General features: G+C 34.6%; 1 protein-coding gene across 1 annotated transcript in view; it reads left to right on the top strand.

Moving 5' to 3' along the window:
* OTOGL (otogelin like) overlaps positions 1–17,929 on the top strand; it is a 149,202-nt gene that overhangs the window by 115,833 nt on the left and 15,440 nt on the right. Inside the window, exons 43-52 of the mRNA XM_066368488.1 lie at positions 1,087–1,276; positions 3,842–4,056; positions 8,919–9,060; positions 11,039–11,224; positions 12,845–13,057; positions 13,584–13,688; positions 14,019–14,126; positions 15,464–15,565; positions 16,074–16,178; positions 16,262–16,302. Coding sequence (XP_066224585.1) covers positions 1,087–1,276; positions 3,842–4,056; positions 8,919–9,060; positions 11,039–11,224; positions 12,845–13,057; positions 13,584–13,688; positions 14,019–14,126; positions 15,464–15,565; positions 16,074–16,178; positions 16,262–16,302 — 1,407 coding nt within the window. The remainder of the gene's footprint in view (positions 1–1,086; positions 1,277–3,841; positions 4,057–8,918; positions 9,061–11,038; positions 11,225–12,844; positions 13,058–13,583; positions 13,689–14,018; positions 14,127–15,463; positions 15,566–16,073; positions 16,179–16,261; positions 16,303–17,929) is intronic.

Genomic DNA, 17,929 nt, shown 5'->3' with positions numbered 1-17,929 from the left:
TGAATGGGAATTAGACTCAAACCTGGTCAGTGCTATTATTGTAAGCAATGGGCAGACATTTGGGCATTTATTTTTGGCCTTAGCTGAACTCTCACTGGTCATATATTCAGTTAAAAACTAATTAATTTTAAAAATCATTCAGTGAGAGTTTACATGATAAAAACAACACAGGTCCTGACCTCAAGTTACTTGTAGTTGTGTGTGGGCTGCATGAATGTAATCATCTGCAAATTAGAAAGCAGTAGGAGGTATAGTGACAGAGTCATGGCCAAGACATTATGGAAATAAAAAAAGAAGGGTCATTTAGTGCAGTTTATTAGGAGGGTCAAATAAGTATTTTTAGAGGAGTTGACACATAGAATAAATTTTAAAGAATGAGTAGAAATTAACAGGCAAGTAAAAGGCTGTTTTAGTTCAAAGATGGCAATATGAGAAAGATACAAAAATAAGAAATTGAATAGTTGGTCAGGTATAACTTCAACAAACTAACTGCTGGTTACAGCTGTGGTTCCACAGCATTGTTTCCCAAAGTATAAGCCTTGGATTGACTACATTTGTATTACCAAAAGTACATGCTAAAAATACAGTCTGAAGTCCCATCTAAACCTAAGGAGTAGAAGAGCTGTGAATTCTAATTTTGGCCAACCTTGACAGATGATTGTTATAAATGTTATAGTTAAACACTGATTTAGAAGACCAAAGAAAGAACCAGATTAAAGAAAACATCCTGAAAGTTAACTTTATTATCTTAAATTTATAGTTGTAGGTAATAGTGTAATCAACTTATATTGAGGAAAGTAGACAGAAAAATTTACATCATAGAAAAAAGTTAAGTTTTGAAGAGAGTAAGGGACAATGAGGTTAAACAAAATACTGACTATGGCAAGACACAGCAAAAGAATAATAGATTAATTTAGATGTTATGAGGAGCTGTGGCAGCACCAGAGAAACAAACTTTTAAAAAACGTAGAATATAATTTATATCAAATCAGAAGAAATGGGAAAATCTGAGATCTCCTAATTTTAATATGTGTATATTTAAATAATAATTTTTCTAACAGATGTAAATACATCATATACTTTCAGGTAGAAGTGGATTCTATCGTGGTACCTTTGCCCTTTTCAAATGAAGACCTGTTGATAGAGGACTCTGGTACTATGTACGTGATTACAACTCCAGCTGGACTAATTGTAAAGTGGGCTCATCTTACAGGAATCTTAGACATTCATTTTGGCTTTCAATTTAACTTGTCATCTTATACAGAGGGACTTTGTGGTAAGCACAGCTCTTCAAATTTCAATTTCTTCTTTTCTTTCCTGTTCCCATTACACTGTTTTGACCTCTAATGCATACTATTTTTGATTTAAGATGTGATATTCATGTTCAGTGTCCCAGGTGAATATTGAAGGAAGTAATGGCTTCTAATGCTAAGAAGCAAGAAATAACAGTTCAATATGGGTATTTTATGGAGCTATATGCCTACCACTATTATTACAACAGTGGTTATATTCTTACTAGGTCATCTTCATTAAGCATTAATGAGGTGTCAGGCACTATTCTACAAATTTTAACTCAATTATTTCTAACTATAGCCCTATGAGTAGGCACTAGTATTAATTTGTAAGTGATGAAAATGAGGCATAGAAATTTTAAAGTCTTGAAATAACTTTGTTTTGTTTTTTTTAGTTTGAAATCTTGAAAACTATAGACAAGAAACACAATATTCTGACAAATTGTTAAAGTTTTATTATAAAGTGTAAAGCCTAGATATACCTTTACACCTAAATTTAATATCAGAATACAATGTAGGGCAAAAGTAGGTTGATAGCTGTTCGTATGGAAAGTAATACAAGCAATAATAATACAAGAATAAACTGTTTTGTGAACTCACAACTGTAAACTTACTTTTGCCCCACCCTTTATGTTACATAGATACAAAAAGTTTCAAGCCAAAGGAAACAAATTAGAAACATATCTTCATGCAAAACAAAATAAAAAAGAATAATACTGGCTCTAGTGTCTGCTGGAAAGTTAAGAAACGTTATTCCTTTTTTCAGTGCTGTGCTTAAAATGGGAATAGTAATATCCCTTCAAGATTGTTGCTAGAATTGCTTGTGAAAGTGATTGTAAAAACACTTAACACATTGCTTAATACAGTCAACAAATGTTAATGCAAATATATCTATGTTGATCTCATTAAATATATTTGAATAAAAGTTTATGGATTATCTTCTGAGAATCTGACACTAAGCTTGATGTAGACAACTCAAAATAAATGCAGTCCTTGCTCTCACTAATTAAACAAAATACCTATATTTCTTCTTTAAAATATAAAGCATTTAGTGGAAAGATTGGTCAAAATGGTTTTATATTTCATTCCTTTTTAGAGTATGTCACACATGGCATAAACTGCTATGATGACTAAACAAGTTTACTGTAAAAATAGTTATTATTGAGTATATAGTATTGATTATAAACAACCTAATAGTTTTCATGAAGTAATAACTCAGAGACTTTGCAAATACATATTTTCTACTATGATCTATCATTTGTTTGCTATGAATTATTTGATTTTTTTTCCTCTAATCTCAGTTTGTGCTTTTTTTGAAGGTAGACACTTTGATAACTAGATTCTCTGAGCTAATCATTGTAGAGAAGGGGCTAACCAAGGGTCGCTCCCCAGACTCCCGACCTTCACAATGGGGAAGGAGTTAAAGGGAAATCTGGGTGCTGTTGGGATCCTAGCTTGGGTGCTGGCTAATAAAGTTGTAGTGGATTAGTGTGTGACCCAAGTTGAGCATGGACACTAAACTAGGAGGTCTATACTGACTCCTCGATTTACACAGCACTGAAGTCCGCAGAGGTGATGGTTGAAGTCACAATGAAAACATATTTTACTAGCAATTACCTATTACCTATCTTTAGAAGAATTAGGCTTAAAAAATAGTAGCTGCTTTATAGTATAGTTCACTTGAGTGTTTTTTGTTTTGTACTGCACTCAGTCCTCTGTATATTTACAGGGCTGGGGCAACTACAGCAGCAGCATGTATTGATAATGATAAAAGATTTGATTCTGGAAAAAATGTTTAACTCACTTCTTTTATAACTGGAGCCTTGGGAACTAAAGGAAATAATGTTTTAAACTAGGGTGGGATTCAGGTAAATTGTGATCAGGGTTCCAGATGCACTTCTCTGTATTTCCCTTGGCTCTGCACTACACTGGATGAAGGGTAAGCCCTATCCTCGTCTGGCCTTCCTCAAGAAAGTTAGGCTATAGGTCAAAGCACAATAGCCATCACTTGGCCATGTCATCCCAAGGAAGGAAGATTGTTTATGTCCTAGGCAATGCTTATCTTAATGTTGGACAAATTTATGTGTCTAGTGACTGCTGTCTGGTTTTTCCCTGGATTACTTGTAACACTTTTTAATATAAGGTATAAAGATTACCTTTATGTCAGTCAGGCCCCTCTCCTGGAGTGGTGTTATGCACGAGGTAATAGGGCAGGGATGGTTTCTCAAGGAATAACTTAATGTTTTCAGGCAGGGTTTTCTTGGGGAATTGGATGCTTGGGGGGGGGGGGCAATCGCCAAATGTCCACTATTATGAGGAATATTTGACAGATCTAATAACTTGTTCTTAAATTAAGAGCTAGTGCTAATAGTGGAAAAGAATAAGAACAGAATCAATCTCCTATTTCTTTACCTTCTACAATCCTTTCATAGATCTTGATTTCTAGGCTCACTAACCTTAATCCATTATTATGATGATTTAATTCTGCTGCCTACATTTGGTTTAAGTAAAAAAAAAAATTTTCTTCCAAACATTACATATCTTTTTAGGAATTTGCAATGATGATCCAGATGATGATCTAAGGATGCAAAATGGCACAATTATTACGAATATGGAAGACATAGAATTATTTATTGAGAGCTGGGAAATTGAGAAATTATTCAAAGTAACAACAAGAAGACCTGTTAGGAATTGTACTGAGCATGATTGCACTCAGTGCCTGGAGTTATTAAATAGAAGAGTTTTCGTTCCATGCCATGATAAAGTAAGTTGAAAGTGACCATAAATAAGAACTGTCATGTTAGACATATTGAGAGTAATGCCAATAAGTTCCTGTTCTTGCCATGATGCTCTTTTACCCAGAAGAGTTTACCCCCCAGCCTTCTGTCATTATGCTTTGGAATTCACAATCAATTCCTGTTCGTAGATTTATAGAGACAGAAAGAATAATTATCTTTCTTCTCTCTATGTTTTTTTCAGAGCTATGCCTACAGCTTTCCAGACAAATGAAATTCCATCCTGTGAATCAATGCCCCTAGGGGAAAGAGATCCATGTCAGTTGCTAACCCAGTATAGAAACCAAGACAATGAGTGTATAATCAATTCCCTAGCATTTTGGCCTCTTAGGTGTATGTATACTTGGAATAGAACTTGTCACATATTCAATTTAATCGTTTTTTATTAGTCTCTAACTTTCTGACTTCAGGTGACTATTAGGTATTTTCAATAACCTGTACATTAAAAAAGATCCATTATTAGAAACAAAGGACAAATACAGCCTTTCATGAATTATTTAATGAAAGGATAGTGAGCATCTAGCACCGATTAAGCATTGGGTTATACTCCTGCCATCCTAAGATGAGTAAGACTTTCTCCTTGTCCTCAAGGAATCTAGTGGGAAGGAAGGCCTGTGAGTAGATACATGGCAAGATATACTATGGAGGTACAGAGAAGCCCAGGCTTGGAGAAAACTCCCCAGCATTTAAGATATTTGAATTGTTTGGAAGAATGTATTTTCCAGGAGAGAGAAGGGAGAAATGGAGACCTAGGCAGATAAAACCACATGTGTAAGAGCAAAGTTGGGGTACCAGCCCATATTAGGAAAACACTGTAAGTTTCCGGTAGGACACGTGGACAGGAAGGCCTGGGAAGAAGAGGGAGGGAACTGCTAGAGCAGAAAGGAGCTTGCTGTGAAGTGCAGACAGAAGCTGCAATTTCAGCCTGCCCTCTGACTTTCTCTGAGGACAACGGCCCAGAGTGTGAGATCAGGGACGAAAATGACAATATTTCTGGAGCTTCAGTTTTACTTAGAGACTTGGGTGCAAATAAGTTTTAAATGTTTCCATTTCTCAATGCATGCATACAAAAATGAAAAAGAATTTGCAAATACCTTTTAACTAATTTCAGTGTCATTTTATTCTGTCTTGATTTTTGAAGATTGCATTTTTAACTGGGAATGTGGAAGGTTGATTAAATCAGGAAACTTCAGGTTACTATTCAGGGCATAGGGAGGAATACAGGATAACATTTGGTCTGTGATGTCCTCAGCTTTTCCCTTGGGTTCTTTCCAGTAAATCTGATGGCAAAAGAAAGGAATGCTCATATTTCAATTGCCTTACTTCCAGTGGTGGGATTCCGCCGGTTCACACCGGTTCGGCAGAACTGATACCCAATTTTTTGTTGAGTTTGGCTAATGAGTTGTTAAAATTGCACTTGTCATCAGGGTTCTCTCTAGAGTGGTGCTTGGGCTGCTTTTCCCAATGTGGAAATCACAAATTTACATTCCTTACTCTTTTTTAATGTTCATCTGCACAGCAGTGTATTCTAAGCGCCCGTAGTAATGTTCATTCCATCCATAGGTGAAAAAAATTTGACAGAACTACACTTGTAATATTCATTTATTCATTTCATAAAACTCATTATACCTTTTGATGAGATACTACATTTTATTCCCTCCTGTTTGTTAATTCAGCAAACAAACACATAATGTAAAGAGTAAAAGTGCCAAAGAACCAGGGGGTGACAAGCTGTCTTCAAAAATATCTTAAATAACAGTTTTATTATTTTTTGTCAGGTATTATTTAATATTTTTTCATTAATATTTTAAAGCTTTCTGATAGCATAATCTAGTTTTGTGTACCTCTTTTATTCTTATTTAAGTATTAAATGCATGAAACAAATTACCTTTTGGTATATCATTTTTTATACTTAAAATTGTCATTAGGGCAGAGAACTGGTTACAAAATTATTTGAATCCCACCACTGCTTACTTCTAATCTTCGTCTTTTCTTGCAAGTCACCTTATAGTAGGCAGATGATCTTTTAAAAATGGAAACAGGATTGTATTATTCCTCTACCTAAAACCTGCCAATGTCTTTCACTTAAGCTTATGAGTATATTCTGAACTTCTCAGGGCTTACCAGGTCCTCTTTCTCTATGTGCTGGCCCACCCATTTCTAGACTTTTTCCTTTCAACTCTTTGAATATTCCAAGGTTTTTCTGTCCATAGACCTCTCTGCTTGCCATGACCATGGCTGGAATACTTCCCTCCTTTGACTATTTTAGCATGGCAGGGTGATTCTTCTTGACTCACTAAAAGGTTTTCTTAAACTGAAACTCACAAGGCCGAGAACTGTATATTCACCTCTAAATTCTTCATGCATAGCATAGTGCCTGCTGTGTAGTTAGGTGCTTAATAAGTTATGAAAGTACGCATAAATAACGAGTGATGGAGGATATAGGAGAATCAGCATTTGGGGGTTAAGTGGAAAAGGGCTATAATTTTTTATTTTGAGTAAGTTTAAGTGTGTGGGACTTTAAAGCAAAAACATCCAGGAATAAAAATCCTTGTAAACATAATTCTGGCACTCAGGAGATAAGCTGAGGCCTGAGATCAGATTTGTGGAGTTATTAATAGATAAAGTTTTAAAAAAATAATAATTAATGTGTGGTGTGCCAGAGTCTTTCCTACACACTTAACATATATTAACTAACAACAATCTTAAGAAGTAGTAGACTTATTATTCTTAAAATTATTTTTATTGATTCTAGAGAGAAAAGAAGGAAGGGGGGAGAGAGAAAGAGAGAGATTTATTGTTCCACTTTTTTATATATTCATTGGTTGATTCTTGTATGTTCCCTCAATGGGGATGGGACTTGCAACCTTAGCATATTGGGATGATGTTCTAACCAACTTAGCTACTTGGCCAGGGCAGTAGGCTTATTATGAACTCTAACTGTTGAATAAACCAACACAAAGATTTAAATGCCCAAGATGTGGTAGAGACTGTGAAAATGGGTCATCTCGGGAAGAGCATTTGTAATGAGTAACCATGACCAGTGAAGACGAAGTCTAAAGAAATACTCAGAATGAGAGGCAGAAGAGAAGAACAATGAACTGATGAACAGGCAGTAGAGAACCATACCCTTTAAGGCAAAAGACAGGGTTCTAAGGAACAGGAAGTGCTAATTGCATCATCACCCTCTGAGAGGTTGGGGAAGGTTTAGAATATCAGTACTCCCAGGATTTGACAATTAGGAAGCCCTGATGACCATTGCAAATACTCTGTGCAAAGTAAAGTGGTTAGAAACTGAGGAGAGTCAATAAAGGAGATTAAAATGGAAGTAGAATCTTGATTTTTATAGATATGGACTTTGAAGAAGAAATGATGTGCCATGAAAAATACTAAGCATTTTATCGAATACTTTGACCTATGTCAGAATTTAGCATCTGAATGTAGATGCTTCGGGGAGGAAGAAGATGGCAGCAGAGTAGGTGTTGTTATATTCACCTCCCAGGTCTGAACTGGGATTACAACTAAATTATAGAATAATCAACCTGGATGTAGATGTTTAGTATGTTTGCTGAAAGAATGAGTACAGAGAAAAATTGGAATAAAGGTCATTACAAGTTAAGTTATTTAGATTTCAGGCATTTCTAGATAAAATATAACAATCTGTAGAAAAAAATGGGAACCTAACTAAATTGAGGTGTGTGAAATTAACTAAATTATTTAAGCAACATATAATATTAATATACTTTTTTTGAGAAGCATTTATAACCTCATTTAGTGAGGAATGCCATGTATCATTACAGAAAGCTTCCAGAGCTTCCACTTTTATCTATAATAGATCAAAGTCTTATTCAGTATACAGAAAAGACAATTATTACTCAAACTGTAATATCAGAAATGGATTTTTTTGCTAGATCAACATGCCCTGATTCTTTTCCACCTTTTTAAATCAATTTATTTTCACTATAGCTGATGTGCAATATTATACTAGTCTCAAGTGTATGACATAGTGATTAGATATTTATATTCCTTACAAAGTGTTCAGCTCAATAAATCTTAACACCATACAGTTAAGTGTTACCAAGTTATTGACTATATTCCTTATGCTGTAGTTTATATCCTCATGACTATTTTCTACCTATCAATTTGTATTTCTCAATCCCTTTCACTTTTTTTGACCCATATTCCTAAACCCCTCCCATCTGGTGACCATCTATTTGTTCTTTTTATGTATAAGTTTATTTCTGTTTTGTTCATTTATTTATTTTGTTTTTTAGATTCCACACAGGAGCAAAATCATACAGTATTTGGTTTTCTCTGTCTGACTTATTTCATATAGCATAATATTTTCTAGGTCCATCCATGTTGTTGCAAATGGTTAGATTTCATTCTTTTCCATAACTAAATAATATTCCATTGTATATATGTACCGCTCTTCTTTATTCATTCATCTATCAATGGACACTTAGGTTGCTTCCATAACTTAGCTATTGAAAATAATTCTGCATTGAACATCACAGTGCATATATCTTTTCAAATTAGTGTTTTGTATTTTTCTGGATAAATACCCAAAAGTGGGATTCTTTTTCATCTTTAGAAGATAGATTTGCATAGATTAATGCAGGTAATATATATGTTCTCTAAAATGTGTTTTAAAATATTATAAATTTAGAGGTGACATCTAGTACTATGAAGTTTTGCAACTTTGAGGTCAAAGAGGGACCATAATGAATATTAACTTGCTACTCTGGTTCTCCACATAGCATTGGTCTAGCTTGGGGCCTTTAGAGAAATAGAACAACATAACTTATCTCAAGGCACAACGTATTTCTAGGTTCCGCCACAAAACTTTTGTGAAAAGATGTGGATCAATTATACCAATTCTTGGAACCATGAATGTGATGCACCTTCTGCATACGTGGCTCTGTGCAACAATTTTGACATCTGTATTCAGTGGAGAACACCTGATTACTGTTGTAAGTAGTACACTTGAGATAATATTTTCCAACAGCTGAATAACAGTCCATTTTTGCACTCACTTCTTTATCTTTATTTTTATTTTTCATCACAAAGTAATTTGGTAAGAGTAAGCGCATATAAGTCTAACCTAGAGGTTAAGAGGTCAGCTTTCCCACATAGGCAACTTCTGTTTTTATCCTGATCTACATTTAAAGTAGTCCTTAATTCTCAGAAAGAAAATCTATTCCACAGAATCTTAGTTAGCAAAGTAGACTGGAAAGTTAAGGAAATCACAGAAGATTGCCGAAGGATTTTAATTCTGTACCCTACAGCACATTTTGTCAATCCTCATTTAATCTGCCTTATTTCCAGTATCGTATTCTTATACATTTATTATGTGGCGAGGATGGAGATTTTTTGCCCCTCCACCATTTTCTCCTTTCCTGACATAATATCCACTTCCAAAAAATTACTCTTTCTGGTTTTCTTTGGTATTTTGATCCAGTACTGTCCCAGTGACATGTTTGTGTTTGCTTTTCCCTTAGTGTGCATTCTTGGCCCATTTTTATCTATAGGGCTTGTGCTTTCTCATCAAGTAGTGATGCTTTTCATAAAAAAATTATTAAACATGTCACCAACTTGAGCACATTTCATAGAATTCATTTAATTCAAGAAATAGTGATTAAATTGATTTAATGGTAGAAGATTTACAAAATGAATGTTACTCAAATGATTCAAAATAAAAGTTTTTATTTCCCCACGGGGGGGGGGGAATGCATAAGATGCATTAGAATGATTAACATATTCCAAACACCAGTTACCTGACTCCTTGTCAGAAACGAAGCAGCTCCCAGCATGCCCTTCTGCCTCTTACATCTCCCTGCCTCTCAGATGCCATCACTATTCAAGAGTGGGATTGCTTGATTCACAGGGAATTTATAAACTCACCAATTTTACAGGATACTGTCAAATTGTTCTCTACTGAGATTTTATCAGTTCGTACCCCTACCAGTTCTGTGTTCAGTTTTTTTTTTTTTTCTTTTTCTTTTCTTTTTTTTTTTTTTTTCATTTTTCTGAAGCTGGAAACAGGGAGAGACAGTCAGACAGACTCCCGCATGCGCCCGACCGGGATCCACCCGGCACACCCACCAGGGGCGGTGCTCTGCCCCCCAGGGGGCGATGCTCTGCCCATCCTGGGCGTCGCCATATTGCGACCAGAGCCACTCTAGCGCCTGAGGCAGAGGCCACAGAGCCATGCCCAGCGCCCGGGCCATCTTTGCTCCAATGGAGCCTTGGCTGCGGGAGGGGAAGAGAGAGACAGAGAGGAAAGCGCGGCGGAGGGGTAGAGAAGCAAATGGGCACTTCTCCTATGTGCCCTGGCCGGGAATCGAACCTGGGTCCTCCGCACGCTAGGCCGACGCTCTACCGCTGAGCCAACCGGCCAGGACCAGTTTTTTTTTAACAGTAGAACTTTTAAAGATCGCTGAAAATATACAAGAATTTTCTAAGAATCATCATTTAGAAACTGCTCAACAATAGTAGTTTCTTTTGACAGTGAAGAATTCAACCTAAACATGCAGCATTTTTTGTTTTTATAACTTGGTTGAAATACATATTTACAGAGTATTTGCGTATTCTGAATGGACTGTCATATATCCGCTCCCTGCACAGAGCAGGAACTTCATAATTGTTGACTGTACATTTATGATTACCAGAGTTGGGCTGCCTGTTGGTCATATTTATGTATTTGATATAAACCAGGTGAACTTTTCCTACCATAACATAATAGTAGTTGGATACCTGGAATATACTCCAAAATACCCACTGATATTTAAAGTTTTCTGATTATATAATAAATGAAAAAAATGTAGACTTTTGAAGAAAGTGAAATGTGAAAAGAATTATTTTTAGAAAGAAATCAAACATTTCTCCCTTTTGTTAGAATTCAGATAGGTAACATTTTTCATTAGCAATTCTGTCCTCTATTACTCATAGCTCTGAGTTGCCCAGAGGATAAGGAATATCAACCCTGTGTGCGACCCTGTGAAGCAAGAACATGTCTGAACAGATGGTTCTATGGACATTCTTCGTGTATGAATTTAAGAGAAGACTGTGTGTGTAAAAACGGAACCATTCTCCACAGGCCATATTCAACTCAATGCATTCCAGAGAAAGAATGTGGTAAGCAGCAAAGTACAAAATGACCTCTTCCAGGTTTGGCAAACAAACAGAACATTGTTAGTTCTTGAAGAGATTTGCTGAGAAAGATTGATCAAAGGTAACTAAGTGTTGGAAAGGAAATGAGGTTGTTTGTAGCTTGATTTTTAATAGGATTTCACTTGAAGTTACCCAAATAGGAGCTTTGGTTGTGATGTGTTTTAACCTCTGCCTGTGCTTCTATTAACTGGGTGAGAATTGGCAAATTAAGAGCTAAGAGTTTGTTACAAGAGGGAAAGCTGGGTGGGGGAGGTAGAAGAACGTAGTAGGGGGATAAATGGTGATGGAGGGAGAATTGACTTGGAACAGTGACCACACAATGCAGTGTACAGATGATGCATTGTAGAATGGTACACATGAGAATTCTATGATTTTATTAACCAATGTCACCCCAACAAATTCAGTTTAAAAAAAGTGTAATACGTGAACTAAATTCAAATTCCAATTATTTCAAGTATTAGTGATTCAGCTTTATCTCTGTAAACAAGTTATGCATTTGTAAAATGGAGAAAAAAACATAAGGTTAGTGTGGGGCTACACAAAATAATACAAAGCATTTCGCCACAGTATCTGGAGAAAAATAGCACTTGAGAAATGTCAGATAGTTTTCTTATCTGAGAGAAAATATTTAATGTTTCTACTTTCATTTTCAAACCATTTTATTCTGACGCATTTTCTCCGTGGTGGCTTCTGACGAAAAAAAGATGAAAGTGAGAAAATTTCAATACAGGACTTTTTCAGTCATAGGGCTCATCATTATAGTCAAAAGAGAAGAGATTTAGGTAATAATTAAAGAAAAAAGGCAAGTCGAAGTAAAATGCATATATAGTTTCAGAAACAAATTTGTGTTTGCCATTGAAGAAAGTATTTGTGGAAGACTTTGAGGATATACAAGCATGCTTGTATTTTATTTTAGAAAATTGTGAGGTTGATTTCTTAGCAAATATAATGGTATAAAATAAGTTCACTGGAGGCTGGGATATGGTTGGTTACTACATTTGTCTTTGTTATTCCTTGAAAGAACTACTAGAGAACCGTATTTACCATTAAGTAAAACTTTCATAATAAAACTCATAGAGTCACTAAATAACATTTTTCGTTGTTGCCTACTTCCCTCATTTAGATTTTAAAGTTGCAGTGTTTTGAATTTTCATATGGCAAAACTATTAATGTGAGGTAGTGATTTACCTTGTTTTCTAATACCACTCATTTTTAACAATATTTTAAAACATTTAAATTCATATTAAATTAATATCATATTAAATGTATATCAAGTGGATTAAATTGTGTTAACAAAACTTAAAAGGGAAAAATATTTAACCAATTATGTTATTTATAAAGAAAGTTATACAAATTTACAGAAAGTTGTAGAGAGAAAATGTATTTTCTGTGGACTACATCAAAAATTTCATTAAAGAAAAATATAAACTAGTATCTGATGAATGACAAGAGAAATCTGAGAAAGGATAAGTATGTGATGTATGCTCTATGCCCGTGGGCAAAGTCACAGTCTGAACTCAAAATGTAACAGCTTGATTGATTTTAATGTCCAGGCTATGAGTAACATTGTCAATCTTTTTTCAGCCTGTACTGATAGTGAAGATCAACCCCACACTGCTGGGGAGATTTGGAATGGGGGCATTGATGAGTGTGCCCTATACAAATGTTTGGAGAATGGAAGCATTATTCCAATAGAGCCTGACTGTGATGAAGAGCCCTCACCAGTTTGTGAACGAGAGGCTGAAGTTGTCTTGGGCTTCATTGATAAGGAGTCCTGTTGTTCAAAGGAAGTTTGTGGTATGTATTCAGGCTGAAGCTTTGCAGTCATTCAGTGCCACAAGATATGGATGTTTATAATCTTGAAAAAGCAGAGATGCATGATGCTTGGTATAAAAAAATGTAGTCTGAGGTAACAGGGGACGTATTCCCATAAATTTCACTTGCACTTTCTCAAAACAAGTTTTGCCTCATTATGGTTTTGTTGATTTTGCAAATACATATGCAAAACTCTGGCTATTAGCAAGCGATAATATACAGTGATACATGACAATACAAAGGATTAGAGCTCTTTGATTTATGACAACCAAGGGTGAAAAACAATAACAAATTAACCTTGTATCTACTGCCTTTTCACACATAACCCACTTTGTGAACTTAGGTTTAATTGCAGTGTAAAAACCTGTATAGTGAGAATCATTTCCCTGCTTTGAGTTAAAAGTATAAGATTTAAGACTATACTTTAAGGAATCATTTCTATAGTTCGAAAAGTACAAGATTTTAGTCATGTTCACTAATATTTTAATGCTTCTTTTCTTATTTGCAGGATGTGACATGACCTTGTGTGACACTACCATTCCGACATGTACAGAACGTCAAAAATTGACTGTTGGCTATAGCTTTCTTTCTTGTTGTCCACAGTACCTGTGTGGTGAGTAATTAAGAAAAATAAGAGTGAGGGTCATTGTTCATTCAGATTTGTGGATTCTCATTCTTTTTGTTTATAAAGAAATAATCTATTCCTAAAGAGTGTGGAATTGTCTTCCAAAAGATAGTTTTTTAACCTGCAATATTCTATATAGATTAAATTTATACATTATATACATGTATGGTAATGAACTCATTTTAAATATCTTAATCTTATGGAGAGATATAGCAAATGAAACATTTTATGTAAGTATATATTCAAGGATAACTAAACCACACTATTTATTTTATTTCCACACTATACAGTTTTTCAAATATCTTTATGTTTCTGCAGAATGTGACCCATTGAAATGCCCCAGTATTCCAATACCAGAATGCAGAGAAGACCAATTCATGATTCAAGTTGAACAAGATGAGCCTTGCTGTTTTGGTCCTCTCTGTGGTAAGTGTTCTATGAGATAATTTCTTGAAAGTATAGGAAGGATGTAGGGTAAATCGCTTACTTGATGTGAATTTCATGGTACTGATGGAAACCAGTATTATGCTGTTATAGGAACTCAGCTGATTAAAAACAATAGAAAAGAAAGCCCAACATTTTAAATGACTCTTATAATGATTAGTTAGTACTTCTTTTTTTTTTATCCACAAAGAATATATGTATCAGTCAAAACATGATCAAGATAACATAATTGAGTAGTTTTATTCTTTAATAAAGCCAGCATCTAGTTCTTTTTGAAAAGAAATCTAACCTTGGCTTTTCTTCAAAAACCAAGTAGTATAATGGACTGAGCCAAGACATTATAGGACCTCTTTAAAATGTTATCTCCTGTATATTATGTGTAAGCTATGATCTCGAGAGAGAATGGTAGAAGTGAAGGTTGTCTAGGAAATGCTGTATAGGGAGCTATATATTTTAATGATGTGGACATTGCAAAATAAAGAATTCTCTATTTTCTATTTCAAGTGAATTCTCATATAAAAATTTGGTGATCATTGTAGGTTTTAGATGTACTTATGAAAATCAAAACACATTTGTAGCAGTTAAGGTTCTTTGACTACAAGTAGCAAAAACTAGTTGATTCTAGCTAGCTTAAATTGGAAGGATTTAGGGATCAAGATTTTGTAGGGTTAAGATGAAACAAGTTAAGCCCTGAGAAAGAGAGAAACCAGCTGTTCTGCATCAGTCAGTTACTAATTATCGAGTCAGCAACATTTATTTCTTATCCTGGTGTGCTTCCATTTATGATTCAAATGCCATAGAAAGAGATTCTGATTCAACTAATGTGTATTGCCAACCGAGGCCAATGAGAATGAAGTGCCTTTATAACAGTCACTTCAAGTCTGTGTGGGTGGGGCATTTCCTCAAGGTCCCTTACAAAGTTGTTATCGAAGTTGGTAGAAGGATCCTGAACATCTGAAAAGGACAAGTTTATACTCTATCATTTACCCATAAGTTGGAATAATCAAGAGTAGTGAATTAAGAAAACTTCAATCAATCAATAACATTTTCATCCTAGTAAGAACAAGTAATTCCAGAAATCTTCATGCCCTATATTTTTATGTCGCTGTGCTTGGAAAACCTAAAGCAATACACTCAGGCAGTATTATTGTTTTCATGACCAAATAAAAAATGTTAAAGCCTTATTTTTTTATTTTATTAAACATAATAGATTTTATGTTGATTTTATAAACATAAGGTAATCTGAGCTAATAATTTATTTTTGATTTTTTTATTTTTTTAGCTCAGCTGTAACTTCTGGCTTTTTGTTTTACTTTTAGTTTGTGAGTCTTGCACTGATCCTATCCCACTATGTACTGATGGGGAATTTCTTACTGTGGATCTAAATACCACACACCTCTGTTGTCCTCAGTATTACTGTGGTAAGTATATTTGTAACTAATTTAAAATATTTACATGTGTCCAATGTTTAAGAAGTTCAGTGCATCTTAGTTATACTGTCATGTCAGACGATAGCTGAATTCTAGTGCACAAACTACACAGTAAACATATGTAATATTTTCATACATCCAAGAGCCCTTCTTGTATAATATTACTACCTACCAAAAGTAGATCAGCTATGATTTGTCTTGTCATCCTAGAATTTCTAGTAATCCATTTGTTTCCATACTCTCCTCTCTTTCTTTCTCATCGTACACTCCTGCTGTTTCTCAGGGCTCTTTACTTGATAAAGTCTCTGAGTGCTACTGTTGTATGTGCTATGAATCATTTGTTTGTCCTCACCAACACATGGCAATTGGGTGATGGGAGAGGCACCGGAGAGATATAAATTTATGTACTACATCAGCAATGGTAGTGAACTAAATGGTAGGTAGTGAAAACTAGTGATTACATGAAGTTAATCTTTACTCATGTAATTTTTCTATTTAGTTTGTGAGCCAAATCTTTGTCCTACGCCACTACTCAACTGTGCAGAAGATATGAAACTTGTGAAAGAAAATGTATCTGGTCAATGTTGTCCAGTATGGCATTGTGGTAATTAATTTTCATATTTTAAAATTTTATTACAATACATTAGTGTATTCTGATTAATATAAATGTTGATTTTTGCCTTTTAGAATGTAGCTGTGAAAACCTTGTTATACCAACTTGTGAAGTGGTAAGAACAAGTATTTTGGTTGACTTGTCATATAACTTAAACTACTATATTCTTCCTTTATCACTCTTATTTCTGAATTCTCAAAGTTAATGGAATTATCCTTTTTAAGTTGTTTTGAAGTAGATGAAAATGATGTGCTCTTATATTAGGGAGCTGTCAATATTTTATATGGTATGTCAGACAGGAAAGTACAATGCCTTATTTTTTTCTGTGCTGAATGAATCTACTAAAGTCATATCTACTTAAGTTCACTGGCCTTCAAAGGAAGCAATACATGACAAAACACTATCTCAATATTGGCAGAGATTGTTGTGATGGTTTCATAAATGTATATTTACTCCAAATCCATCAAATTGTATGTTAATTATGTACAGCTTTTTTGTAGACCAAATGAATAATCATATTTAAAAAAAGCATTAATCCAACATTTACTGTAATGATTAGTTATCTATTATTTGCATAGAATGTATAAATTACTTTTATAAAAATTCTCTTATTTAATATGTTATGTGCATATATAGAATAAAGTAGAATTATTATTTTGTATTTTTCTCAGGTTCTTTATAATTCATATAAAATGTTGAGTATCTTATCTCAATGAATCTGCATAATGAAGGTGTTTTAGCTCTTTTTATAATAAGGAAACTTAGGTCTAATGAGAATGAATGATTGACTGAGATCTTCATTCTCAAACTGTTGTTATTGTTGTTGTTGTTTGTGTGTGTGTGTGTGTGTGTGTGTATTTTCCCTTATTCTTTCTGTTCTGTCTCAATTCTTTTATTTCTTTTACAAAGTGCAGTCAGGAAATAAGCTGACACAAGAACAAAAGCAAGTGCAGATTGTCTTTTTGCTATTAGTGGCATTGCCTATATTTAGCTGTGACTCACTCTCCTAACTGTAATATGAAAATAATAATAACACTTCTGCCATGTGAGTGAAATGACTTAATATAACCCAGTTAAATAATATCTGACACATAAAAAGGGTTCAATGAGTGTTAGTAATAATTATTATTACAACTACCTTATGATACTCAGAATGTTAACCACAAGATACAGATCATCATGGAGAACTTTCTAGGGAAAGAGACCATCAGGAAAGTTTGGAAGAAAGTCAGGTTAGGAATAATAAAAAGAGGGGAACTATTCCAGATAGGGGCTAGTATGAACATGAGTAAAAGCACAAAGGAGTCAGATAAGGTGTCTGTGATGAAGGATCACGACCTCTCTCGTTCCCTGAGAGACAGCTCAGTTGAAGAGGGAGGAACAATGAGCAATAAAGAACTACCCAAATTGGTGAACTGGGAGGGGTTCACAGGCAAGGCTGAAAATTTTTGATTTGATTTATTCATTTATTCTTTTCAGTTAGTCATTCAAACAATACTTATTGAAAACCCATTCTGTCTGGTCGTGGTGCCAGCCACTTGAAAATGCACAGCCCTTCCCTGTGGAACTCAGTGTAGATTTAATGTGATAGGAGATGAAAAGGGTCGTGTATCAGATAAGAATTATTATAAAAATGGTGTTTGAGGGAATAGACATTGATAGTCCTGTGAAGCAGGACAGGGAAGGAAAACATTAGAGGGCAGGAGAGCAGCAAGAGACTGGTAAAGGTGTTCATTAATAAA

Source organism: Saccopteryx leptura, chromosome 2, assembly GCF_036850995.1.
Source record: "Saccopteryx leptura isolate mSacLep1 chromosome 2, mSacLep1_pri_phased_curated, whole genome shotgun sequence".
NCBI lineage: Eukaryota > Metazoa > Chordata > Mammalia > Chiroptera > Emballonuridae > Saccopteryx > Saccopteryx leptura.
Note: the sequence above shows the minus strand (reverse complement) of the source record. Positions and strands in the feature narration are given on the sequence as shown.